This window comes from Botryllus schlosseri, chromosome 13 (assembly GCF_051294905.1).
Source record: "Botryllus schlosseri isolate E-star chromosome 13, Bs_hap1, whole genome shotgun sequence".
Classification (NCBI taxonomy): Eukaryota; Metazoa; Chordata; class Ascidiacea; order Stolidobranchia; family Styelidae; genus Botryllus; species Botryllus schlosseri.
This window is the reverse complement of record NC_137248.1, coordinates 3,239,329-3,267,205: the sequence shown is the minus strand read 5'-3', so window position 1 is coordinate 3,267,205 and position 27,877 is coordinate 3,239,329. Positions and strand designations below refer to the sequence as shown.

The window sequence follows — 27,877 nt, the reverse complement described above, 5'->3', positions numbered from 1 at the left end:
AAAAATCCAGACTGCAGAGACCAAGTACAGTATATCCATGCTTCAACTGTGAAATCCTTTCTCATTTTACAGCATTTTACATTGAATATTGTTTTGTATAGTAGTTAGACGTGTACATCTTTGTGTTTGTTGGAAATTCTTCTGTCTCTCTCGAAAGATTCACTGTGTAGAGGTGGGTATACTATTTGGTGGCTTGCACCTTGTAGCATATTATATATATCGTGAATTGCACTGACACTGCAATCGGCACATTTTGGCATCATCACCGGGAAAATGACTCTCTGAGAGTGTGCGCGCCTTATACTCATTTTGATTTAGTAACAGTTTCATAGATGCTCATCTCCGTACTCTGGTGTTGATATATAATTGTATAGCTGAACACCGGTTTCTTGGGAGTTAGTGCTGCTCTTGACTTGCTACCGGCATGATCTAAAGTGCATTGCAAAATGAATTCGTAATGTTTATTAATAGACCAGTAGTAGAATCTGACCACCTGTTGTTTGGACAGTGCACCTTCCGGCTTGCGGCGATTGCTTATAATACCTGGGATAGAAGCTGACTGGTTAACAGTGCATCATAGTTGTGGAACTCGTAGGCTGTACATAATTGAACGTTTTTTATGATTTGCCACAGGAGAAGCACCTCTACTGGAGATATGAGGGAGTATAAATTAGTTGTGCTGGGTTCTGGAGGTGTGGGCAAAAGTGCACTGGTAAGCTGCATTTCTTAGTACAGTACTTGTTGCTAAATAATATGCCATTTCAAGCGGATTGTGGATGAGTCATTATCCTAATACTCTTTATAATGTCTATTTGCTGTAAGTTTTTGTGTAGTGTGATAGAATCTCCAGTTCTAAGAATGTTCTCGGAGCTGGAATACACTTTGAAAGGATATGTCTGGCTTTTATATCAAATCACGGAAATGGACCCTGTCGGCTTCACAAATTTTGCTTGCATTTTTCCTAGTACCCAATTGCTGACGATGCCGTTTAGCAGAGTTTGTTATACCTCTTTCATTCTCTTTTCCAGACCGTGCAGTTTGTCCAGGGCATTTTTGTAGAAAAGTATGACCCCACAATCGAAGACAGTTACAGGAAGGTAATCACTATTCTAACGATTGGATTTTGTACGGTGTGCAATTCCATTTTCAAGTTGCAACTATTGCTTGTTCATTGACCAAGGAATATATATCGTGTGAAATTAACATGCATAGTGCTTAGCTGTGTAAATTTAAGGAATTGTTTCGCCTACAATATTATAGCCTGATGATATATTGGTATGGTTTTCATTAAGATGATCTGATTGTTACTTGAGTTTTAGATGAAAATCGAATGTTAATCATCAATTTCTTAATTCCTAGAGTGACTAGTCTAGTTTCGTACATCTATCTCATGTAATTGCTGACTGCTATGAATCCAATTGGGCAATGGTTTATTCAGTAATAGTTTCAACTGAGGTTAACATGTGATTTTTCCTTCACAGCAAGTGGAGACGGACAATCAGCAATGCATGTTGGAAATTTTAGATACAGCTGGAACTGTAAGTTGCTTTGTGTCGTTAAGTTTAATCTATGACTAGGCTAGGCGCTGTTTCTGTAATATAAATGTTATAAAAGCAATGCATTTTGAATAGGTGTATCAGTCATATTTAAGATGGCCACATCTCGTGGGCTGTCAGCTGTGACTATATAGAAATGCCAGACCATGTGTGCAGTGTGCACTATAAATAGTCACCAGCTTCAACTATGCGTTATCTGACTGATGTATTCCAGTTAAGTGTGTCAAACCCATTTTTTTGGATCCGTACTCATTCATACTTGAACAGTTTTGGAATCCTGTGCATTTCCTGACTACTGCGCTGTGAAATCATTGCATCAATATTGTATGGTTATTATTACTGTCAGATTCTCACAGAGAAAATAGCTTTGTGCCTGTATGTGGGGATTACTCATGTTATAGTTTACATGTGTGTTGGTGACGAGCCTATCCACTCGACAGTTTTCATAACAGACGTTCTCTGGCTTGATATTTTCCATGAGAGCATGAGGGTCAATTGATGGCTAAAGTGGTTTAATGTTGTTTGGTGACGATGCTGGAGTGTCCTAAGAAATCCTTGATGTGTTTCATCTTGCATTACATCATAGTGTTTGATAGCCTACAGAACAGGGTTGTCAAGTCCGGCCAAGTTATGTTATCCGTGTGCAATACTGTTACTGAATTATTAATGCTTACTGTGATATTCAACACGTTGTTGCAACAAGATCTGTCGGATCCGTGAACCCATTGTTGAGGGAACGCGGAGTCACAGATGACTCGAACATTGCGATATAATAGGCTAATGAAGACTATCAGACTCTAATGAGGATTGACTCGTGATTTTGGAATTTTGACATTTTTTGATAAGCCGTGATGTGAAATTCTTGACTTCAATTAAGCCGAGACCGGAATGTTCAAATATGCACCATTTACGCAACCACAAAGAATATAATGCCCGTTTTATATCACATTGGAGATTACTTTTTATTTTTTTGACCATACCTATTTCAATGCACTTGTTGACAAGGGAAGACGCTGTGGTTTGATCATGAAGTCCCAGATATTTCATTACGCTAACTTTGTAGTTTTGTGCCACATGTTTGATATACTGTGATACGTTAAATCGAGGTTTGCAGCCTTCTGCAGCGGAAAATAGTACCGAAATCGAAACTATAATTCGGATCGATAAATTAACTATTATTGGCAATGGGAGTAACATTTCAGTACCCGAAAAACTCATTTATTACTACCCGACTTCCCATAATATTCACACATTCTATAGACCATTCCAATGAAAGTTGCATATTATTCATGAAATTTATCAAATAGTATGGATTCAGATAGGGATGAGATTTCCCAAATCTGCATAATTCATGGTCAAGTAGCCTATTTTTATAGGGGTCAGGTCAACTCTCAATGCATTTCCACTTTGCGCAACGTAGACAACTTTACGGTAATAACCTATTTCCGGCCAAAAGTACCTACTCCGTCCAGTAATTTGCAATCGTCTCGCATGTCCATTGTTGCCTGCGGTTTCAATAATCCGCGATATCGCCACCCAGTCTTGAACGGAGCTGAACGAACAGGAATTTCACGATTTGGACTGTGAAGGAGGCGGAATTTCCTGTTCCCACCGTTCACGCTGATTCGTTTTAACAGGAACAATTCACGGCGATGAGAGATCTTTATATGAAGAACGGGCAGGGTTTCGTGCTCGTGTACAGTATTACGTCGCAATCCTCATTCAACGATCTTCAGGAGTTGCGTGAACAGATCTTGAGAGTCAAGGATACTGATGATGTAAGGATTGCTGCGTTTACCACTATCTACAATCAATTATATTTAAATTTCGATCAAATATTTTCAAATTCAGTGACAAAGTAAAATTTGTAGGATGCTGACTTTATTCATTCTGGAAGTGTTATGTCACTTGATATTTTTGCTCAGAGCCGCCATACTGTGCCAAATCGCACTGTCATTTACCGACACGATGGAATTGAAGTGCCTTATGTCCATTTATCAAATTTTAAGATCCATTTTTCACATTCATACAAAATAAAGATTTTGTAACATTTTCATTTTGTTTTCGGCCATAATGATGTTTATCACATTGTTTCAAAGTTAATCATGGCCAAGATATGACTGAAGGAAAATGAAAACTTTATGCAAGGTTAATTTTCTCAAAATGTGTACAATGGTGTGTACAAAATGCTCTTTTGATTCAACATCGAGGAACATACATGTTCAAACTATCAATGTAGTTAGTTGAACATCAACTGTCTACTGGTTTTTTCGAGTCGTTCTAGTTACAGTTACGGATTTTGAAAAGTTAGTGGTCTAGTTGTAGTTGCGCATTTCCAAAAACAAGTAGTTTGTCAGTATCGTCTGTTTTATTAATTGACCAATTCTTTTTCCTCCCGTCAGGTGCCTATGGTCCTAGTGGGAAATAAATGCGACTTGGAAGACGAGAGGGTTGTAAACAAAGATCAAGGTGCTCATTTGGCAAGACAATGGAATAACTGGTAATGCAATTTTTGCTTCCGTGTTCGGCCTGTTTCGAGTCTTGTGATAATCGCCATTTATGTTCTTCGTGACCTGATCTGTGACCTGATATTGATCGGTGCATGTTTAATCAATTCTCCCACCGTGAACTGATATCTTCCTAGGAATGTTCTAGATATGCGCAATCAACCCGTCACGCCGATTTTTACTGGTGCTACCAGAAGATGTCACGCATGCAATTATATCTATCAAGATTTTAAGTGATCTTGATTATGAGAATTTGCGTTACAACAAAGTTTATCAGTATTGAATTGCTGATCATTTAGGCATATTGATGCGATTAGAATTAGTAGCTCACTAATGTGTAGTTGGCAATGAATGCATTACTTAGATTGACCAGCACTGTGATTGTCTGTGGATTTAATCAGCATTAAAAACATTAGGCTACCGATGGTAGCATGACTGGTGAAGTCCTTAAATTAACCTATTGAACGTTATGCACTAAATGGATCGATCCCAAGTGGTGGCTGAGTTATTGAATCCTTTCAGCTGGGGATGACGGGGTGTTCTGTTAACAAGTATTGACAGAACAAGGTGAACTCCGGTGTCAAATGTCAATAGTTTACTAGACTGTTTTAGCATGTGTTGTATACATGCTAAAATCGAGCCTTTGTTTTTTGGTCATTACTAGGTGATTTAGGAAAGGTTTGGTTCTGTGTTTGGTAATATTTAGAACCGGGTCACTGCAAATATCAGTGGTATGTCTTGTGCTGTAGAAATAATTGTATAATACCGTCACCTTCATGAAAATCGTTTGGTTTGGTTTGTAAATATTGCAGGCAAATATTGACTTGGGAGTGAATAAAGACTTTGTTGCTGCCATTGTAACATCAACGCTTAAGACTTCTGTTCTGGACTTCTGTTCTGTCGATATTCTGGATTGCATCCCTTCCTCTCCCTTTTGTTTTAGAATTCTAACTCCTAGTAAACTGTCACGGATGAGTCATTCCGTTATCTCAAGATATCTGCAAACAGTGTTTCACTAGCATACCAAATATGAGAATTCCCCTATTTCAGGGTGTTTGGGAATGGCATTTTAAGTGAATTTTCACGCCTCTGTTGGTAACTAGGCCGTTTTATGCTCTATCATCCCGCACTACCAAACAGGACTGTATTACAATAGGTGTGTGATGGCCCTTGTCAGTTTCGGCTATATTTATACTGGTGGCTCATGGTAAGAATTATTACAAGCCCAATGATAGCACCAAACGTTGAAAAATAGTGTTCGCGTCTGCGGCGACATAGCCTTCGTGTATTGAAGTATCAAGTTCTTTCCTGTGTCTCTTTCATTCAAATATGGTAGTAGTAGTTGAGGAAAGGGATATTTGATATGATATTGGCCATGCGTATTCGCAGTTGATCTGACATTCAGATTTAAGTGTTTTCAATGTCATTAACTGAAGCATATATTAAAAATTAGCCACTCTGGTTTCCAGTGATAAAATGAATTTGCAATACCCTGCGTGATTTCGCTTGACTATCCGTGCGCGCGTGAGGTATCCGAAAGGAAATGGCGGTTTAGCTGGCAGGCTTATGTATTTATGATGGCGTGAATGTGCGTGTCACTTCCTGTGCCTAACGATAGCTGTATGCAGACGCTTTTTCCCAAGTTCATAGATCTATGGGAGCGAGAAGAATCTGTCACAGTAATCTACTACCTGAAATGGAGAGTTAACTCCTAATCACATTTCACTGACGCTCTCATTCATAAATAAGCATTATGCCAAATTCGACTATCTATGTCTGACTATCTATATTCGACTATCTATGTCACACAACTGGGCTGTGTCAGCGGGTAATTGCTTGGCTTGTTCTTACCTGGCCATGTAACTGCAGCCTTGGTTTTGAAATCATAAAAATCCACCGAAGAATCTTTTCGAATCTTGTGGAATTGAGAACATTATTGTGATTGTTGAATAATATAATCATATTGCGACAAACTTGAATATTTTCGGCTGACACTCTTCAGGGGTAATCGTCAGCAACTAGGAGATAATTGGAACCAACATTGTATGTCATAAATCGTAATCCACCGTCATGAAATTTTGAATTCAAATGCCAGTCCGTTTCAGATCAAATGCATTTTGACTAAAAGCTAAATTCGTTGAAATGTATTCGATTGGCTAGTCCAGGGGTTCTCAAAGGGTGGGCCATGGCCCACTGGTGGGCCACAGAGCATTTTGAGGTGGGCCACAGAGCCATTCTGAAAATTTCAGTATTAATGTAAGTTTAGTAATATTTCTTATGTTTTCCGCTAAAAATATATATTCGTATTATCTAATTATACGTATGCTACATAAAGCTTTTCATCCGACTCTGATTAGACGTAGTGGCAAGCATGAAGTCAGCATGTACAAATCAAAAACGTTCGGAAGAAACGGTGGCTTTTTCTACTGGCTGTGACAACCTACGGCTAACAGCAACTGAAATAATTTCAAGCGTATATACCGGAAGAGAATGTTGAAGTAACCAAGTATTCCGGCAAAGTCATATGTCGTATGCCGTTGAAAGGGGTATGCAATGAACTTGCAATGAAGTGCAATTGATGTACAGATTTACCGCACTTCGGCAGGCCGTATTATTGCAAGCTAAACATAGCCATAATTGCAAATTATTAGCAACTTCTGGCGGAAGTATACTGCACCACGGCAACAACGAATCTTAATGGATTGAGGATTTATCGGAGCGCATTAATCTTTGAAGTCGGTTTAAAATATCCGGTCTAGAAATCATTGTAAATACTGAAAGAATCACGGGAATTGATTGTATCATTGGATTGAATGTTCTGACATCGCAACTTCACTTGTTTTGGTACAAGACATACGAAGTATACATCATGCATATTGAAAAATCTTTCTCCACTTCACTGTAGTATCCCATTCACAATGAATTGTTCGATACAGGTCCAGAATGATTATAATATTCCCCACAATAGTATCACTAAAGTCCCAATTACACAGTGCGGGGATCTGATCATTGTGTTTCGCGACGCGAATGGAGCAGCGGACGAAAATAATCTACTTAGAGGAGTTTTAGCTTATGATCTACCAGGGCCGTAACTGCCGCACCCACATCCCCAATTGGGGGAGCTCGGAGGGGCCCAAGATTATTTCGTTGGTCGTTTTTTGGAGGATATTTATTTAACTTGAAATTTTTTTCGCACTTCGCGCGATTTCATATCACGGGAGATCGAGATTTCAATATCATCAGTTAGGGGAAATGCGCATATTTTAGAGAAATAGGCATTACGGCGCTGTCCATACGAATTAAACAGGATTATGACTTCAAGATATCAGGTGGGCCACAGCACATTTTTAAACCGGAAAATGGGCCACGGCCAAGAAAGGGCTGAGAACCCCTGGGCTAGTCGTTAGTGGTTATTTTTGTCTGATTTACCATGAGATATCCCTGGATTTACCTATCCATGAAGTGAGCGGCATAATGTTGGCTATCGTGAAAGTTATGGGATTTTGGTTTATGTGGTGTGAATATGTTGGAAAGTTTTTTCAAGTTTACATGTGCAAGACCAGTTATGGCGTGATTTGGAAGATGTAAGCTGAATTTCAACAGCAGCTGTCGGAAATTTTGATGCCTACTTTCTCTGTATGCATACGTTCACGGTGTCTGATCGAGTTATGTTTGTATTCAGCTGCTTTTTGGAAACATCAGCCAAGCAGAAGATCAACGTGAATGAGGTATTGTATGCAATTTTGCCGTTATTGTATGTGCAGTACACTGACCTTTGATTGATTCGGTAGAAAGGTGAAACAACGCATTATACTTTCGTATTAGCCGGTGTGTAGGCCTATTACCCGGTGTGAGTGTGACTATGATGAATTTACCGCGGGCGGCTTCATTTTAGTAATGTTCTCTCATGACATAGCCGGCAGGTTTCTTCTGCGAATTAGGTCAATTCAGTCTTCCGAAAAAGGAATAATCGTTCTGTCACTACTGCGGCTGTTGCACAATAAGCCATTCGGTCATTGATCTGCATTGGAGGTGACTGTAGGAATCGCGAAGAGGAAGTGACGCGCGTTTTATTTGACGGTTTCATATTAGTTATTTCAGACACTGGACTTTTTTGGTCTAGTCTGACTGTCTTTCTGAATGCCGGGGTATCGTTTTCGTTACTGTACAATGCGCATTGATACAAAAATGCTTGCTTGATGCAGGTGGGGTAATGTTTGTATTTATTTCAACTCAGAGAAAAGGCTTGGCACAATGATTCGAATCTGAATTGAGTATTAATCTTATTGATTCCAGTCGAGTAGAGCAAGTGAAAGTAGTGAAATAATACTCATCTTGCCACTAACAATTTATTCGTTCACAAAATATATTGGACCGATACCGTTTTCCACTGTGGAAGCCTTGGAAGCTAGATTGTTCCTATCGAGTCATACGAACAATGTAGTGTGAAGCTAAGCATGTTCTGGAAATACATCTTGAGTTGTTATTTACCCACAGGATTATCCTAAAGCGCAACGAAATCTAGGTATGGTGGGAAAAGCACCGAATTACCTTTAATGCGATGTAGAATCGTCATTGTATTCTTTGTGATCTCAAAAGGTACATATTTGGATTTTTCACATCTTTCATACTGTTATGACGTCTGATTAGCGACGCTCCGAAGGTTTATACTCTACATTGCCCAGCTCTACCTAGGAGGCTAGGAATGTGTAATTCTGTAAATCATGATCCTCAACATTCCCATTCTGCATCATGTTTCCATAGTCAGGTCGTGTAATCGTGTGGTCTCGCTGATTGTTTTTGGCGCTCGACTGACCTGACAGTTCCATAGTCCGTTTCGTACCGAAAATAACATCGTCGAACTGACGTCGCAGTGACGCGTTTATTAACATACGTTTAGCGCGCACAGACAGGAAAGCGCATTGAAAACCGAAATTGATCTGTCTGCGAGCGGCGGGTGTTGTATCGAATATGAAATATTCACTAGCTTAGGGCTTATCACGCCTCGGATCTGTTGAAGTTGAATCCTGTTGCGGTTGTGTGTCGCATATCAAACGTGTAACAGGTGGCTACTTCACTCTTCTTTATTGTGGATGTGAAATTCTCTGCTAAAATTCAGTGTTGTTCTGAGAAATTTTGTTGCGAGCGCCAGTCCATTACCGCCAGTCCCTTAACGAGACTTAATTAGTTGTGAATGGAATCCATGCCCTTGTTATGGCATCGAGTTGAAAGAGAAATTTTTGCGTAAAACGAATTTGGCTTCTCTGCTTCCGCGCTCTGCAGGCCCATCTAGAGTTACAACAAAAATTAAGTTCAGTTCATACCAAATCAGAGTTTACTCCCACACCAGCATGAATGTCGAATGTGTGTGCAACAAGCTCTACTCATTTCGTACCATACGGTTCCGTAACGTTTTCCGGGGCATAAGAGCATTGAAACATTTCTTAGATTAGAATTGAATCATATTTCCGGCATTCCGCCATAATTAGGCTAGAACTATCTAGGTGCCCTAGCCAGGGCCACATCTTTTCCAGAATAGTAAAGTCAATGTTACCCAGCTGTTTCCGGGTAATTGTGGTTGCTTTTTAGAACGATAGACCTATTTACCCTTTCAATATGCAATTCAATAGTATATACATTAGGGTTGTCCAAAATTTGGAAAATCTCAAAAAGTCTCCGTGATTGTGTCTCATTCTATAGATTATTGATAAAAAACCACAATTAGCCTGAAAGAAGGTTACAGGAAAGCCGTTAAGATTTCGGTCAAAGCGTTTGAAAGTAGCTGCTCAAGAATGGGCGTGCCACTGACCATAGAACGGCGAGGAGACTAGTAATCAAATAACCACGGCTCTTGATTGGCTAATCGGCTATGCTTCAATGACCACGGCAGCAGCAGCTTGCTGATCAGGTGTTCAAGAAGTCTGCTACCGGCGGGGATTCTGAGTGCGCATTGTTAGTAGTTTGGCAGGTGATGATTTAAGATTAATTCAGGACATGTTGAGGTACGAAATACATGATGAACAAACAACACCTGCTTCACAGAAGCTTTTACAGCATGACTGCTTCATTGTGAAGGAAACGGCTGAAGCCTGCATGTAGTGTTTTCATCGAAAGAAAGTGCAAGTGTTGAGCGAATTCACCGTTTCAGTACGGATTCACCATCAGTGAATACAAATATATAAAGCTTAACAATGACACTATACGTTGTGTGATCTTATTGGGCTGAAGCTGTAGTATATAGGTGACGTTTTGAATGCTCTAGGTATCGGCGGAATCAGCCGGTTATGCTTGGCCCTAAATGATAACGCAGAAAAGAGGTGGTAATGTACGCACACTCGCACAGGCTGTGCTGGATATGGTATGTCAAAGTCCTTATTGATCCCGCAGAAAAGAGGTGTAAAGAAAAGAACAGACTATGCTGCATATAGTATCCAGCATAGTTTGGATATCATATCCAGCATAGCCCGTGCTTACCTTGAACCTCTTTTCTGCAGCATCATCAAGGACTTTGACAACTGAATTCAATTTGCTGTAAGTATAACTGCCAAGCATAACCGGCCGATTCAGTCGATCCCTAGAACCTTCAATACTTCACTATATACTACAACTTGGATCCAATAAGATCACACAAAGTATAGTGTCCTTGTTAAGCTTTATATATTTGTATTCACTGATGGTGGATCGGTACTGAAACGGTGAATTCGCTCAACACTTGCATAAGCGCCTTTGCTTTCTCTCGAGGAAAGTACACGACATGTAGGCTTCAGCCGTTTCCTTCACAATGAAGCAGTCATGCTGTAAAATATTCTGTGAAGCGGGTGTTGTTTGTTCATCATGTATTTCGTACCTCAACATGTCCTGAATTAATCTTGAATCATCACCTGCCAAACTACTAACAATGCGCACTCAGAATCCCCGCCGGTAGCAGACTTCTTGAACACCTGATCAGCAAGCTGCTGCTGCCGTGGTCATTGAAGCATAGCCGATTAGCCAATCAAGAGCCGTGGTTATTTGATTACTAGTCTTCTTGCCGTTCTATGGTCGGTGGCACGCCCATTCTTGAGCAGCTACTTTCAAACGCTTTGACCGAAACCTTAACGGCTTTCCTGTAAGCTTCTTTCAGGCTAATTGTTGTTTTTTATCAATAATCTATAGAATGAGACACAATCACGGAGACGTTTTGAGATTTTCCAAATTTTGGACAACCCTAATATACATGTTGAAATATACTCGAATATTTTCGACAGGGGTAATCGTCAGCGACTAGTAGAGAAAATAACTTTGTATATGAACAATCGTATCGCATATGCAATGTTCTTTCCAATTCTCTACTAGTTACTGACCGTTTCCCCTGACGAGTGTTAGCCAAAAGTATTTTGGTTTATTTCGATAGGAATATACTATTCAAAAGCATGGAAGTTCTGCATCTCCAAGAGTCTCTTTCACGTCTGTTTTCATCATAAACACTCTATTTGCGAACAGATTTTCTTTGACCTCGTCAGACAAATAAATTCCAAGACCCCCGAACCGAAGAAGAAAAAAAAGAAAAGCAAAGGCGGCTGCACCATCTTGTAAACAACAACAATCCTCCCCCCTTTTGTCACTATTATTTAGGTTTGAATTTTAAAAGGAAAACAAGCCCCGAAATCCACTTTACCTTTGCTCCAAATGTGCTCATGGCGTTTCACCCTTCCTCCCAAGCCTGTTTCGATGTTACGGCGACGGCGTCACCCCCTAAGCAATATCTCTCCTATTGGTGCCCCGAGTTTCTATTCCTCGAATTATGCCGTTTTATCATTTCTTAATATTCCTTTCGTGACGGTAATACTTATTTTTGTTGAAAAAATCTTTTTCTCGACTAATTGTTGTGCGGCGAGCAAGTGGTGCAGGACCGTTCAATCCTGGTGAGTATAGGGAGTGTCCTGGCCCTGACGGGCTGTGCCACGCAGCCACTTGACAGTGTCCCATCAGCCTGATGCCCAGACGTAATCTTGAAAACGCCGTGTTTTTTGTTTGAAACTTGATTTTACAATCGAATAATATATTCTTGTTGGTATGAATTCGAATATCTTCGGCTGGCACTCGTCACTAGTCAGGAACTAGTTAATAATTGAATAGACTGTTTTATATCAACAATTGCATCACCAAAAACGACAAAATTTGAATAATTGAAGATAGCTAAGTTCAATTTTGGATGATTTATTAAGCTATCTGTTTACCTTTATTATTCCGATTTCCATACTGGTGATCGCATATCTGGTGATACGCTTGTTGATATACTATCATTATTTCCACTTTTTCTGCTAGTTGCTAACGATTACCCCTGACTAGTGTCGGCTGAAAATTTTTGGATTAATCTCAATATGATTGTTGTTCAATTGTATATTGAAGCTCCCTATCTCCAAGAGTTTCTACAAAACTTTATTTTAGTGTACAAATTAATTTCTTAGGTATTTTTCGAACTGGTTCGTCAGATTAACGCTTCCGAGCCAGTGAAAGACAAGCCTGACGGCATATGCTCGAGCTGCAGTATTCTATGATGCCCGCGATATAGGAGGACGTGCCCGCGCCCAAAAAAAATTTCATCGTTCACAAATTTAACAAAAAAAAAACACTCTTCTTTTAATCACTTTCAATTGTCAACAATGCGTTGAGCGTTTGCGAGAGTGCGAACGTCTTTTGGTGAGTAGGACGGAGAGGCATGGGATAGCGCCTGCACATGCACCGAAATCTTTGTTTTTGCATCGTACTTGGTACATTGCATTAAATCGGAACGCTACGACTAGGGCTGAGCACAATGATAAGAGTACTCGAATCCAGATTGAGTATTAATTATGAATGATTCGAGTAGCGAAAATGTTATTTTTTAGTACTGAAATTACGCACCCCTTTTCACAAAGATGTATATCTTCAACGATATTACACTTTACGTGGAAGCCTACAAACCTCGATTGTAGTTACTGTGACCCGATCGAGGTTTTGAGGCTTCCACGTTGGGAAGAAGGCATGGATACTATTATCGTTTTTAACATTAGTTGTAATTTCACTACCCGGATTCTACTACTTGAGTCATTGTGCTCAGCCCCAAGTCGAGTCGCATATGTTCGAATTTCCCCGAATCGAATGCCGCGCTCGCGTTTTTTGGTTGTCTTTTATTTCTTTGCCTTGCGATCGATCATCGATTTTGTTTTCGAATCGAATCTTCTCTTTCGAATGAAATTTTTGATTTTATATCCTGAAACCGTCGCTCGCCAGGAGGAGGTGAGGCAACCGACAAAATCACTTTCGAAGGAAACTTCATTGCGAAGTTTTGATCATTTCTGGATCAAGTTCTTTTTCTAGAGCCTTTAGCTCAGTGGTTCTCAACCAGAATTTTGCGGACATGTAACACATCAAGATAAGTGTTGCGGACCGGAAAACCTTCAATAATCAAAATGAACCCAAATTGTGATTACTACGAATTTATGCAGCTATAAATTGATGTTGGAAACTTCTTTTCATGCTGCCTTCTGACACATGGTTCTATTAAAGGCGAAGTGCTATTGAAAACCACTACCTTGAGTTTGATATTCTGTTTTTTTTACGAAAGGATAATAATTTGCTGTTTGCTAGCTTCTATTCTACTGCTAAACGTCGGTAAATAGTGCTGTCGAAGTTCAACAGACTTCCTTCAAGTTCCTGTTATACAACTCAATTTTTAATGAATCATTTTTAAATCAATTTGAAATTTGATGTTTCATTTCTTCATTTGATTGACAAGCGTTCAACCTCTTGCATTTTTGAAATTGAGACATAAAAGTCTAATGCATTTGGCGGAGTTGAGAACCACTGCTCTGGGAAACTTTCTTTGTCGTCATACTTTGAAAACGACGCAGGTTTTCTGATTATTACCAAAATGTTGGCATGAGTGCTGGAAGCAAATTGCGTCGCCTGGATCCAAATGAAATTCGTTTCCAAAATCATATTTCTACTGTCTAACCTCGGAAACACTAACATTAGTGTCGTTACCACTTGCAATTCTGCAAAATGCACGGTTCTTAATGACTTTTTGTGATATTCATTATCTCCAGATGACACCTCACCCATATTTGTGAGGACTTGGGCATTACTTACGATGCGCTTCTCGCGATAGATTTTGCTCTAATCCTGGACCTCGAATAATACCGAAACGTTCGAATTGACGTGTACGCTCCGGGCATCAGTGCTTCGGGATGTTCAGATGGCTGCATGACACCTATTATTTAGTTTTTGTCACATTATTTTGCCTGAAATCACAAATGATTACTATTGCCAAATCGCTCGATTATTTACATTGCACGATGTGTAATGCAATTTAATGTGAGGTTTTGTCTTGCCAGTTTCGATGATTGTGTTCACACTATAATAAGAAGTGAGTGTGTACTATTTATGTTGTACCAATACCTTCCTGTTTTGAAGGAAAAATCGAGCTACAATTCTTATGTTTGAATGAAATTAGAGATGTTTTCCATCTTAAAACCTTGGCGATGTTCCGAATGAAGAGATAACCATTCGATCGCGACAGATACCACTGAAATTTTATCTCACTAATATCTTATCTTCCAGATGAAAAAGACTGCTTTCATTCGCACCAACGATGTTAATACTTCATTTTCCTATTATGTTTGTCGCCTCCTATACATTTTTGCGTATGCTCTGGACAGACGGACTGGGCTGATAACGTTGTCGATACTGCATTTCCATGGTGACTTTTTGATTCAAATTATGGGCGCCTGCAACAGATCGATAGTTATACACGTTTCTTAGTTCTATTCCGACTTTGTATCATTATGGGATTGCTCGGTTGTTGATGTAGCATTTTGGTTATGTTGTCGGCCATCGTTTCAAAGAGTTGATCCGCGAACGGAGAGCTATCATGAAGCCTGTATTATGTGAAAGTAATCTAGGAAATTATTATTTGTGTGCATTCACAATTTTTGGTATCCTGTTACGTGATGCTACCAGAACATGACTGCCTGGTCTACGATTCTGCATTGGTGTCGACGGTATTAGTCCATCGTGCGATATTGGCTCGCCGACTTTGTATTTATTGGCTGAGATATAAACTGTAACAAAAAGATGTTCGTGGAGTGCTGCTCTAGTTTACATGTATAGTGGTACGGTTTTCAGGGCGCAGGTACGCTGAAGTTGTAGGGTAAAGCGTAGTTAATGTTGGGAACATGTTCGGCAACGAGTTGGCATTACCTTACGTGACTCGTTGGCATATTATCGTGGCCGAGCGAAACCACCATGGATTGGTGTCTATTTTGTACAAGGAAACTAATAAGCATGAGGGTCGCAACCAAACCTAAATGTAATTATCAACGGACCTAGCCCCCTCCCTCTCCCCCCCTAATTCTGAACTTGAAAAGTCCGTGTTATTGTTACAAAGGGCGTCGCTTTTTCTTATAGTCTGTTGCATTGAGTGGCTTCGATCTAGAGGGCCCGCCATCACGATGAACGTGACTTCGTCATATAATAGTATACTTCACAATCGGAAATCTATGAGAGATTTCGAACAAAATTCGGAAGTGATGCGGATCGCAGGAGAATTGGTAGGAGCTGATGAGAACACGCTCTTCGTGAAAACAGTCCATCGATTTCTCAGTCCCTCTCTCGATCGTCTGAAGAACATAATACTTCTACTTGACAATTTGTAAATAGCAAAAAGTAGGCCACTTATCGATACTGACCAATGACCACATTTGATCTCTTTTACCGTTTCATTCTGTGTGTAGTGCATGCCTGGTTTTTGCTCTAGCTAGGATAAGGTGGGTGCCAGATCGTATTAATATTATTTGGATTAGGCCTATATATTTTCATTCGCCCAGGGCCTAAGACCAATAGGCTACACACACTGTAGGCCAATAACGCGATAAACAAGCAACACAATGACATGTTACCAACAGATTGGAGGATGCCGAAACTACTAGTTGTATCTTATTCTGGCATCGACGTAGGCTGTCTTATTTTCCCTAGATTCTTTGTGTACGTCCTTCATCGGGTCTTTTTCTAGTACTTTTTTTTTATCGCCGTTAAGAGTAAGACGCTTTTTGAACGTTCTACTTTCGAGAATCGAACCGGATACGTACAGCGGCTCGATGATGGTGGATATGTCAACTATTACAAGTCGTTTCGAACCCTTTCTAATTTTTATATTTTGATTTTATCGCATTCCTGTGAGGTTTTGAAATGGTGAAAATTATAAATAAAATGAAATAATCGTCAGATTTGCATCGGCACACAATAAACAATGGAGGAAGAGGACGTTTTATATTTCGGTCCTTGATCTTTTTGCGACATATACACCGACTCATGATATAGGCCTACATAGATTACATACACACGATATGTGCATTGTGCATATGCCGCTGGACAAGGAGGAATGCGCAGATACAGCCTTATAAGCAGGCCTGTTTATTTTTGGATATTGAGATTTGAAAACATCCAAAAATAAGCTTTTTTTGGATGATGTTTTTTCAAGTTTTTTAGTAAAATGCACGAGTCAGAGCAGTGCAAATACTGTTGAAACAACCAGGAAACTCAAAAACACACACACAAACAGCATGTGCGTGCGGTCTCCAAAACGCTAAAAGTACTTCCACTCACTGGAAGAATCAGAGGCGACACGACAAGGGTTGAAGAGGCGGCATATGGTATGAAATCGTGCGAGTGTGGTGCGGGCGGGACCTTGTAACGCAGGCCGAATACCGCCACCTCTACAACAATAACATTCGTCCACACGATGATGGGACTGAATGGCTATACCTCCAACGGCAACAGGACTTGATCCAGGAAAAGGAAAACTCCTCGGGGTTATAAACGATAAAGGTCCGGGCTGTGCACCTCCGCTGCTGTAGTGGATCCAACTAATCGTCCTCGAGCGCATGGCCACAGAGCTGATCACCACCGTCACAAAGATTCAGGGACTTTGCCATCTGATCGTGGAGCATCAGGATGAGCTCCATCGCCTGGTCGAACGCCTTCGATCTCGGTGCCCATGCATCTGAGGACTGGGACAATGACACCCGCGGCAAGGAAGGTCCTCTGGTCAGAGGGTGCTGGGCTATCAAGTTCACTGAGTCACGCAATTTCGTGGAGGATCAGATCGAGTGTGCACTGTGCAGTCCTCGGCCTTCTTGAGAATATCGACGAAGGAGAGAAGCAGTCCACGTTCGAGGCAGCCAGGAGCCTTCCTAGCTTATAGCAGGGCTCATCGACGGCATAAAGAAAATTGAAGTTGCCGACAATGAACGCGGGTTCTGCCCTGTCTACCACACCAAGTGGCGCAACCTCATAGGCAGGACAGAACTTGTTGCTGTTTTAGATTCTAATAATATAAGCAAGAGTGATACATATATGTAAGCTACTTTATTTGCAGCTCAGTGAATTGATCGACAAACACCGGGGTGGGCTGTCGAACAAGTGGACACCCTAATAGATATCGAAGACCAATTCCAATCCATGTCTGTCCGATACAAAATGGACGTCACCTTCAAGCGCATTATTGACGAGCGACAGTTCTTTGGATCCACATGGCTCGATGTCTCCCACAAGTGCGACGGTCGAAGCCGATTTCTCGAAAATCAACTGGGAGAAAGGTCTCTACCGGGCGTCACCCACTGATTTTTCTTTAGAGGGTATTCTCCAGGCCAAAGACTTTGTGGCGAAAGTATTAGAAAGTTAGTTCAAGATCACTGATGATGTCGATGTGTTGAAGAACATGAATACATGATAATAACATATACTTTCGGTGAAGTTTTCTATGTAGCATTAGGGCTAAAAACACATTCATTTCTTATTTTTGGAGATTCTCCAAAAATAAAATTTGAAAACATCCAAAACTAAGCTATTTTTGTTATTTTTGGAGAAATCCAAAAATAAACAGGCCTGCTTATAAGGTTTTCTAAGTCTCCAGATGCTGTGCCGGAAATGCTGAGCGCCAAGCGGGGAAGCTGATGCCACAGATACCGCTTTTACTGATCGAAGGTCTTTGGTCTGACCCGGCCGTCGACTGAACCCACGATCTGCCGATCTAGAAGCCGGGACCTACATAAACCTTAGACGCAACACGTCGCCGCCGCCAGTCAGCCGGCGCAGTCAACGCTACGCTAAATGATGAATGAAAGTAGATGCTGTCATCTGTGACATCACCAATATATACCCAACTATCTTCTAATTATATCGCAATCTAGTGCTGTTTTGACTTGATAACAAAATTTCAATAAAATGAACGATGATATTATGGAGGTTAGTAATATATAAAGTCAAAATATATAAAATTCTATGACCCACCTGCGATATGGCTCTCAGCAAGTCTGCAAGCCTTCATTGTTGTTGTTGTGATGCTGTCTGTACTCTAACTGCAAGCCGGGCTTCTTATGATAGCGGGAAATGGCATCTGGAGGTGTTGGAAGCAGTAGCCGATACCGCGGCACTGTTGAGTTTTCAACAAAATCCTACGGCTTTATCAAGCTCGACAAAGGAAACCCGGTTCCGCAGGCTTTTTTTGATAAGTCATCCATCTCGGGCCTCATACCTGATGATCTAACTGACCTTTATAAGAAAGGCACCAAGGTTGAGGCTCGCATTGACCACACTGACGGCAAACACAAGATAAAATTCAAAGCTAAGGAACTTCAGATCGTTACCCGTAATAAAACATCGAAATCTAGCCAAGGACAAGGAGGAGGAAGCGGATATTTGAAGCATTATCTCAAAGATGGAGCATGTCAACTTGAAAAACTAGCCGAGAATTTGAGCAATGCCCAAGATAACTGTCCCAGATTTCTGAGAAACAATGACGTTGAGCAAATACGTAATGTCGTATCGAAGCATCCTGATTGGTTCATCATTAAAAGCGGATTTGTGTGCCTCAAAGAAGCAGAGGATGATGTACTGGAAGAAATTATGGAGGAGATGGAAACTTACAATAATCAGATACCCTTTGCGGCCATGTCAGCTGTAATACCGCCGGACCATGATCACAGAAAGTATCTACATTCTCGTGAACAATGGAACGTTGGCATTAAAGACTTTGTTGCAAGGAATAAAACATTGGTTTATTGGGATGAACACATTTGGAGCAAGGGATACCTTTTCAGCAGGGCTGAAATCATGTCAAAATTCCAGAAAGATCTCGCCGCTGTTGGTTATTATGCTCAATTTGTGACCCAGCCTGTCGCGACAAGTTCTTTAAGAGGACATTATCATCAAGCCAGCAAGGAAGTTAAGGAAGTGGCAAGTGCTAAAGAATCTGACTTCAAAGAATTTCTCGATAGAAATACGTTTTTCTTTGTAGTACGGGGAGACAATGTTAAGGAATGTCCACCACATCGTCTATCATGTATCGAAAGCTTTTATCAAAAAAAGAAGAAAAATAATAAAAAACAAAGCGCCACTTCAACCAGCTCGTCAAATCCTGTCCCGCAGACGCGGAAGTCTTCCGCGCCTTTATCTCCCGCAAAGCAACCAATTATTATTCCTCCGCTTATGCAAGTTATGCCTTCTCAACCAGCCCCTGCTAGCAGCGGAAAGAAAGTTTCCAAAGCTTTCAGTGACATGGAAGCGGAATTCAAGAAATGTGTGCAAGTGACAGACAATACAACGGAATCGTATAGTTTTGAATTCAACGCGCCTGCCGCGTCTCCTATGCTCTTCGACTCCGTGCACGATTCAGGTATTTCCTGCATATTTTAAAAGTTTTATTCTAGAACAATGGTTCCTGGCCTCTGCTATCCCGCGGAACACTAATCTGCAAGGCTTCGCGGAACCCCCAATTTTCGCCAAGTCCCAAGGATAAAAATCTACCACAATAGCCTATACATATAACTTAACATCAAATAGATTACCATAGATTACTTGTGCGCAAAATAGCCAGTGCATCAACAAAGTGTTAAATGAACAAATCATTGCAATATAGTTATCACTAGGGCAAGTTTTTGCCACTTTTTTTTTACAGCTGCCGGCAGCTTCCTAAATACTCGTAAGATATGTAGAATACTGTTTTAAGCTGTTTGAAAGAATCTTATAGTGCAACTTTTGTCCATTTTTTTAATGCAACTTTTTGCAACCTTCCGCAACTTTTTCGATTTTTCATGAAAGTATTCTCGATTCTGGTGAAATACACGGCCAAATTCGATTGAAACACCGTAAATCAGCACCGAAGTGACGCTTTTACGGGTATTTCGGGAGCTGAGCCGGAAAATTGACCTTTTTTTTAGTCCATCTGGGAAGTTGACCTTTTTTTTCCTGTTCAACCGAGCAAAATTACACTTCTGCAACTTTTTTCAAAAATAAATGCAGCTTTCCACGGATTTAACTGCAACAAAAACTTGCCCTAGTTATCACACAATACGAAAACATTATAATGAATATTTCTTGCTTATCAGTGTGGCTTCTGTGGTTCCCTTTCATAAATGCGGTTAAGAACTACTGTTCCAGAATGATTTTAAGGTAATATGATGGAAAATTAGACATATGATGGGATACGATTTTTAGTTGAGCTATCAGAGAATGAAACTTCTGTGTCTCCAACATGGGGCTCAAAACATAGTTGATGTGGTTTTGAAATAAAAGTACGGTAAGCGTTTTATATACCAAACGTATATATTTCAAGAGACTTGGAGGTACAGAACTTCAATATACAATTGAATAATATGTTTATATTGAAATAAACCCGGATATTTTTAACTGGGACTCATCAGGGGTAATCGTCAGCAACCAGTAGAGAATTACTAGCCGACTTTTATCTAAATACGCCAACCTAGTTTGTGCCAACAGAAGTAGTTTGTGTAAATCTAAAATAGTGCATTGAGCCTAGGTCATCTGTTGGCCTCGATTATTTGAAATTTGATGCCTGTGATGTCATCTTTGGTGATAGATTGTTGATATACAATGTTCTCTCCAATTCTCTACTAGTTGCTGGCAATTGCCCCTGACGAGTGTCAGTCGAAAATATGAAGGTTGATTTCAACATGAATATATCATTCAAGTTCATATTTCTGTGTCCCAGGAGTTCACTATTAGTGTACAAATAGCATTATCATGAGAAATTGACCATTAGAAGAAATTTTCTATTTTCTCAGTTTATTATTATGCGTCATCGCTTAATTAGGTTTTCCAACTACATATCCCCTTGTGCAATTTTCTTACCATGCCATTACTTGCTATGTTGCTAATACTTGAAACTTAGCAAAACATTGCTGATCGGTAACATGTCCCGTTGAGCATGTTCGGATAACATCTCTTTCATTGTGGATAGTGGAGAAATTCGAGAAAATGGAATCATTACTAATTGAGAAATATGAGTGTGTCAATTTCTATAGGCCTACAAATATAATTAAAATTCTTCAATCAGAGCTAATCTATTTATGAAATAACATCGTTTTTGAGTGAATGAGAAATGTCATTGATAAATTGTGATTGGATATCTTACTTTTCAGCTCGCTCGCCTTACCAATCGAGATTATTTTCATCTCCCGAGACGGCTGTTTTCAAAAAATTAATCGGCAACAACATTGCCGGCGCAATTCAGGAGGAAATCCTATCTGAAGACACCTTGAACAGTCTGCTGCTTTTACGCTTAAACATAGGAAAACCACCCATGGCGATATTTAGGTATGTGTTCCGGTGTGGATATGTTCTGTTAGGAAATGTTCTAAAACCTCTCCTACCTTGCCAAATTCGCATTCAGGTATGTATTATAATGTTGACAGAAATTGTTTCGTATTTCATTAGCTTGTAAGAATATTGGAATCACCTACTTCAATACATTTGCTTCCTGGCACCAAAAATATTAACTTATTGGTGACGAAAATTTCCTAGAAATCAATATATTACTCGTACATTTGAAATTATTGGGATAATTAGGTTACAACGGACTATGTCTCATGACCTCAAAATTAGCCTTCTCCACCATAGATTGTAAAATGCCAATCTACGTAGGTCAATCGGGATGGCAATACTGTAAAGAGTTGAATTGCTCATTCATGGTCATTCTTTGTGGCTCAATTTAGAATCCTTAGTACGCCACTACGCCAACACTCAATGAGCCAATAGTCATCTGATGATTGAAAATGTAGTATGACGTTATGCTAACACGCAATAAGTCAATAAGCAACTCATGATTGAAAAGGTAGCCAGTTGGGTTACCATTAAAGGGTCACTGGGCTCTAAATATGGTATGGTCTCAAATTTAAGATGGAATCGTGAAAAAGTTGTTGACAGCAATCATGTTCTGCAGTATTCAAACTGCAGGTACACGAGTGGTACTCTCCACTCAAACTTATCTCTCTGGTGTCAAGTTGTGGCGTGCATCACTTTCTCAATGCGGTCAAACAGCCGATTTATGGTAGGCTATCGTAACACACAATTCCTTCATAATAGACATTGGGTCCCGGCATGATATATGCGCCTAGGTTAGTCGGAGGAGTGCTAGAATTCTGAGGCACTTCATAGGAAAAAAAGGACGTGGTTTATTTTCGTCCTTAATGTTTTGCGGCATATACACCGATTCGTGATAGACATACACACGATCTGTGCATATGCATACCATGAGGGCATGATGTGCATATGCCGTTGGACAAGGAAGGTGCAGGCAGATATAAGCCTTGTATGGCTTTCTAAGTCCGGCACCACCCCTATATTCTATCCCAGTAATGCATGAGCGCCAAGCAGGGAAGTCATGGATACCAGTGTTACTAATCAGGTCTTTGGTCTGACCCGGCCGTAGCACAGACAATTACGCTCCTACAGTGTTATGTAAGGGAAAAATGACAATAAACGATGGTTGTGAAGAAAAAAGTTAATGGTGAAGGTCGAAGGAGTTGATACCGGTATCACGATATCAGCCATAACTGTTTGATTCCAGTCATTTCCAACTAACCTGGCTTACATTCAAGTACTCTGATTATTATGCCGAGCTCAGCCTTTGTAATCATTGTGCAAATTTAACAGTTCAGTGACTTCGTTATCTACATATAGCACACAGTGTTTACCAAGCTGACCTCAAAAGTGTTTAAATAAGACAGAGCCATTACATCAACACCGATATCTTATAACTGTGGAAATTTTCTCAGTCACTAGTAGAGATGTGTAACCCTGGATATTATTAATTTTTTGATACCAGAAACTATTCTTCATTCACGGGGCTTGTTCTGTGTCAAGAAGTACGGTAGCCTACTTATGTTCTCACAATAGTAGGCTAAACTCTTTTAAATCACGAGACAGAGATATTGGTTGATATTGATCTCTTTTTTACTAGAATCCCCGGGGAGAAGAACGGGTTGAAGCACGATTTGAAATTGCCGCCTTGCAAGATCGAGGACATCCAACGGATTCTCATGCAGCCCGAAGTTGTGAAATCGAATGACAGACCGAATCGGTATTACGTCAAAAGAACTCTACATTCCATTCTGTAAGTGTGTTTGCGTAAAATGACTCGACCCGAGTCAATTTGTGTGTTGACTCGACTTGTACTCGAGTCATTGTGCATGACTCGAACCACGTCATATGACTCGAGACGAGGACAGCCAAAACAGACATTTCATTGTAACTTCGAAGAATAGTGAAGTCCCCACATTATTGGTAATGCGTCTATCTGTCCTGGTACTTGGAAAATAGGGCCAGAAACTGTTAGGACTGAGGAGAATTACGATATTGTGAATGCGTGCCAATTGTAATAATTATGCTACCCAACTCATGTACTGTGTCAAATTGTTGTTGTTGTTGTTAAAGAAACAAAAACAACTGAACGAACGAACGAAACAACAAAAGTTGAATACACCATTTGCATAAAATTAAATAAACAATTGACGTAGGCCTAATACTGAAATAAAGAAACTAAAAAAAGTGAGAAAAAAAGACAAGATAGGCTAACGACCAACCCGCTACATCTGCACAGCAGGCGAAGAGGGCCAGAGTTATTTAGCGGGATAGGGATATGAAAAGGTGATCCAAAGTGCCATGCCAGCAAATTTAATAAAGGGCAGTGTTTGCCTTTTCTTAACTAAACCACATGCTCTCTATTATGTAATAGACGATGCAATCCTGATTTGAGTGTAATCGTCATGCGTTGCGGTAGATGTAGTATTGTAGTGTAAGGTTAATGTACGCAACTGTGGGTAACAGCATCAATTTATCTTACTACGTACCGGTAAGTTTATTTTCTCGTGCCTGAGCTTGACACGTTGCATATGAAGAGATAAATAAAAGTGAAAAATTCATTGGCGTAAACACGGACCCAAGGTTGGGAACTACTGCTCTGAATGGAAGGGAGTCATGGTAATATGACTCGAGTCCGAGTCAAGTCATTGTGTTGACTGCTCAGTTTCCAGTTAAAGTCTTGTTAACCCACTTTTTATAACTCTGTTTGGTGATATGGAATGGTTCGAATTTATAATATACTAATTTTCCTTACTTTTAGCAGTTTCTGGTGGCATATTCAAGTGCCAGTACCAATAGACTAAATAACAATAGGGTGGTTACTTTACTATCCTTCGAAATTACAATGAAATGTCGGTCTTGGCCGTCTGAGTCTCGAGTCATGCACAATGACTCGAGTTCAAGTCGAGTCAATACACAGATTGACTCAAGTCGAGTCATTTCCTTGTTTTAATAAATGACTCGAGTCAAGTCGAGTCATCAGAAAATCGTGACTCGAGTCGGACCCTAGTCGAGTCATGACTCGAGTCATTACAACCCTGCATTTCACCCTTATTCATGCCACATAACTGTCATTTCACAGTACTCGCGAAAGCGCCGGCAAGGTCAACAGTCTCACGCTGCGTTGTCAAGTACACGAGCCCAGCGAGGGCTTGGGGCTGGAAGTGCGCAAATGGAAAAGCTTCACCGCCGTCTTCACAGGAAACTATCCAGACAAATACATTTACAATTACTTGAGAACGCGCAGCCAGACTCTCTCGAAATCGGAAGATGTCCTCGTGATTGATGTCGATGGGCAGGTATGCACTTTTCAATCTGATTGTAAGGGCCACCTTGCGACGTATGTACGTACGTCATCAGAAACTAACAGAGAATTTGGAAAGAACATTGTATATCAATTTTCAATGCTCTGCTAGTTGCTGACGATTACCCCTGACGAGTGTCGGCCGAAAATATTCTGGCTGATTTCAATATGAATGTACTATTCAAGACGCTCTTCGTATATTCAAGCTCCTTTCGGGTGCCTCTTATCACCAGTTATTATCACGGTATAGCGTTTCAAAAGTAAAACCAACACGGCAAAGTATGACATAAAAAATCAGAAATATTTGCCATGTTTGCATTGCTTCGTATTTGTTTAAATCTCTTTAGTGTGCCGATAAACTCTTGATAAGAGCACCCAAACACAGTCTAAGAATTGAAATATATGTGTAGTTGCAATGGATGTTGTGCTAAATATTTCCACTCAAATACAAGTAGAAGTAGCTACTCAAAGTGGCAGTAGTCATAGAAAGGTCTGAAAAGCCCTCAAGTAGATTTAAAGGGTAGATTTGATTCAGGGTTCGCATATAGCCAGCTCATAACTCTGGTCTCGGGTGGGTGTTTTCGAAATGTCAAGATTTATCTTGGTGACAAACACAAAATGACTTGTGACGTTACAAATAATTATAATCTTCAGAAATAAATTCCGTTACAGCAGGACGTTATGGCCCCTTTCGGGAAGTAATGAAAAAATTTGACTCCATTTTAGTTTAACTATTGTTTCCTACCCTTTTCCGAGTGTTGAAAAAATGGGGGGCCATCGATTTATTTTCATTTTCAAAGCGGGCCACTGTGTAAAAAACTTTGGTAACCCCTGCGTTACAGCGATAAGGAGTTACTTTCCATAGTTCATCTGGTAATTTCGCTGTACCCTTGCAAGGGATGTTGTGATGAAAGTTATTCGAGCGGAGATTTATGAGTTGCTTCTGTTTGAGTAGCATCACGGAGTACTTTGATCACCCATCAGCGTTTATCTCTCAATTCAGTTGTACGGCAACGAAGAGCACCCGCACGGTTCAATCGGGACCGTCACCCGAATAACCTGCCCGTCCTCGGCGGACCTGTCCCCGCTAATACTGGAAAGCATAGAGCACTCTCACGGACACATGATAACGGTAGACGTGGACGCAGTCGATCACTTGAAAGCTATACAGAAGATGTGCGGGCAAGGTTGGTGCTGATGTTTTGGAACTAGAACAGTGGTTACTGGTTATCAACTGTTATTAGCATAACACTTAAAAACTAATCTTTAAGCCAGGGTTGTAACCAAGTCACAAGGTTCCGAGTCACAACTCGCAAGTCAATCTCACTTTTATAGTTTTGACTCGAGTCATTTTCAATTCAAGTCTGAGTCCAAGTCATTATGTTCACTGTCCAGTTTTGAGTTCAACCCGGTTCATCCCACTTTTTTCAATTCTGCCCGAGTGATATAGAATGTATCGCATTCATAATATCGTAGTTTTCCTCAGTCTTAACAGTTTCTGGCCCTCTTTTCCAAGTATCAGGACTGATAGACTAGAAATATCTAGCTGGCCAAGTCTGATCAATATAGTGTTAAAGGAACAAAGCTATCATGATATGATTTTCACACAAATCGATAACATTCTAATTAACATCTCTTGCAAATCAGTGGGATCTGCTGTTCACTTTCAGACACCAGTTCAGAAATGAGTCAGTGTCAGTGTCATCGTATTGTTCGGTTAAAACTAAACAGCGTGATACCGATTGCTAGATTTCGAATGAACTATGTATTGGAGATAGAATTGGAATTTCACAAGGACGGGGCTTCTACTTCGAACCCAAACCCCCCTGTACAGTGCAAATGCAGCACCACCACAACACTCACATGTCGACTGCTGATCAGTCCTAATTGCCTGCAACCAACGTTAGCCAAGACGGGCTTGTCAACATAAATCCTATGTATGAGTAGACTGTGTTTCTTGACCGCCAGGGAACTAGATGTGTATCTCTACTGAGTTGTGACATGATCTGTTCAGGAACACGGGTGCTCGCCGCTGTCTCTTCAGACCTGAAATCAGTCGCAGAAAGCATGTTCTCATAGCTGTGCTGGGATTTTGTGTTAAGAATTTGTCTTAGTAACACTTGTACATATCCTAAAACGCTCTGCGTTATACTAATTCGATTTGTACCTGCTTCGATTTCACTCAAAGTGATGGCTTCAACAAAACTCGCTACCGCAAACGAAATTGATGGACTCTTCTTGGATGGACTTCAATTGAAGTAGTAAGTTACGTCTTGTTAGTTAAAGTCTGCCACGGTGGCTTAGGGATGTCACGTGCACAACCTTGTTTTTGACACTTAATTTTTTTGACTTTCACGATACTTCAATCTCGACTTACATATCACTGACAATTTTGCATTTTTTTTTTAGTGTCACTCGAAACCCATTGGCCGTGGTATGGTGTGATGTGACACGCGCCTGGCTTTGTAAATAAATCGTGTCGATTGATGTGGTTGTAGTTAGACGTTGCCAATTATGTAAAGTCGCTGTTTGTCACGCCTGGTGATCTGGTTGATCGTGAGTCACTAGAATTTCAGTTAGCCTACTCTACATTGAAGATATTTTGGTATTCCACAGCGAGAATAAACTACCAGAACTATTATTTTCGCAGTATCACGGTAGCGAATTTTCTCGCACTATTGGACTCTCGAATCTTTAACACTTGCTCGATTCTGATTGGAGTACTCCAATCATTTTTCCCGTTCCTGCTTGCGGCCTGCATGAGCCATTCCTTGTGTATAAGTGTGGTTATGATGTGAATCCTTGGTGATCAAACTTTAGATTAACTG

The 27,877-nt window shown here is 40.4% G+C and overlaps 2 protein-coding genes across 3 annotated transcripts; both read left to right on the top strand.

Annotated features, from left to right (window-relative positions):
* Positions 1-32: 32 nt before the first annotated feature.
* On the top strand, positions 33-15,159 carry LOC145453450 (ras-related protein Rap-1b). 2 transcript variants are annotated; one of them, XR_013919768.1, is made up of 9 exons: positions 33-172; positions 634-712; positions 1,029-1,097; positions 1,482-1,538; positions 3,194-3,334; positions 3,959-4,056; positions 7,746-7,791; positions 12,514-12,745; positions 14,648-15,159. XR_013919768.1 is itself a non-coding variant. In XM_080331434.1 (8 exons), the coding sequence occupies exons 2-8, from the start codon at positions 656-658 to the stop codon at positions 11,636-11,638; spliced, it is 561 nt and encodes a 186-aa protein (XP_080187560.1). In that variant the 5' UTR covers positions 33-172; positions 634-655; the 3' UTR covers positions 11,639-11,758. The 2 variants fall into 2 exon arrangements, 1 of the variants encoding a protein (XP_080187560.1); XM_080331434.1 differs by lacking the exons at positions 12,514-12,745; positions 14,648-15,159 and adding an exon at positions 11,546-11,758.
* Positions 15,160-18,443: 3,284 nt separating this feature from the next.
* LOC145453713 (uncharacterized) lies at positions 18,444-27,536 on the top strand. Its single transcript, XM_080331693.1, has 6 exons — positions 18,444-19,760; positions 21,526-21,700; positions 23,346-23,498; positions 24,828-25,044; positions 26,053-26,236; positions 27,064-27,536. Exons 1-6 carry the CDS (start codon positions 18,476-18,478, stop codon positions 27,126-27,128), a joined length of 2,079 nt encoding a protein of 692 aa, XP_080187819.1. The 5' UTR covers positions 18,444-18,475; the 3' UTR covers positions 27,129-27,536.
* Positions 27,537-27,877: the final 341 nt, after the last annotated feature.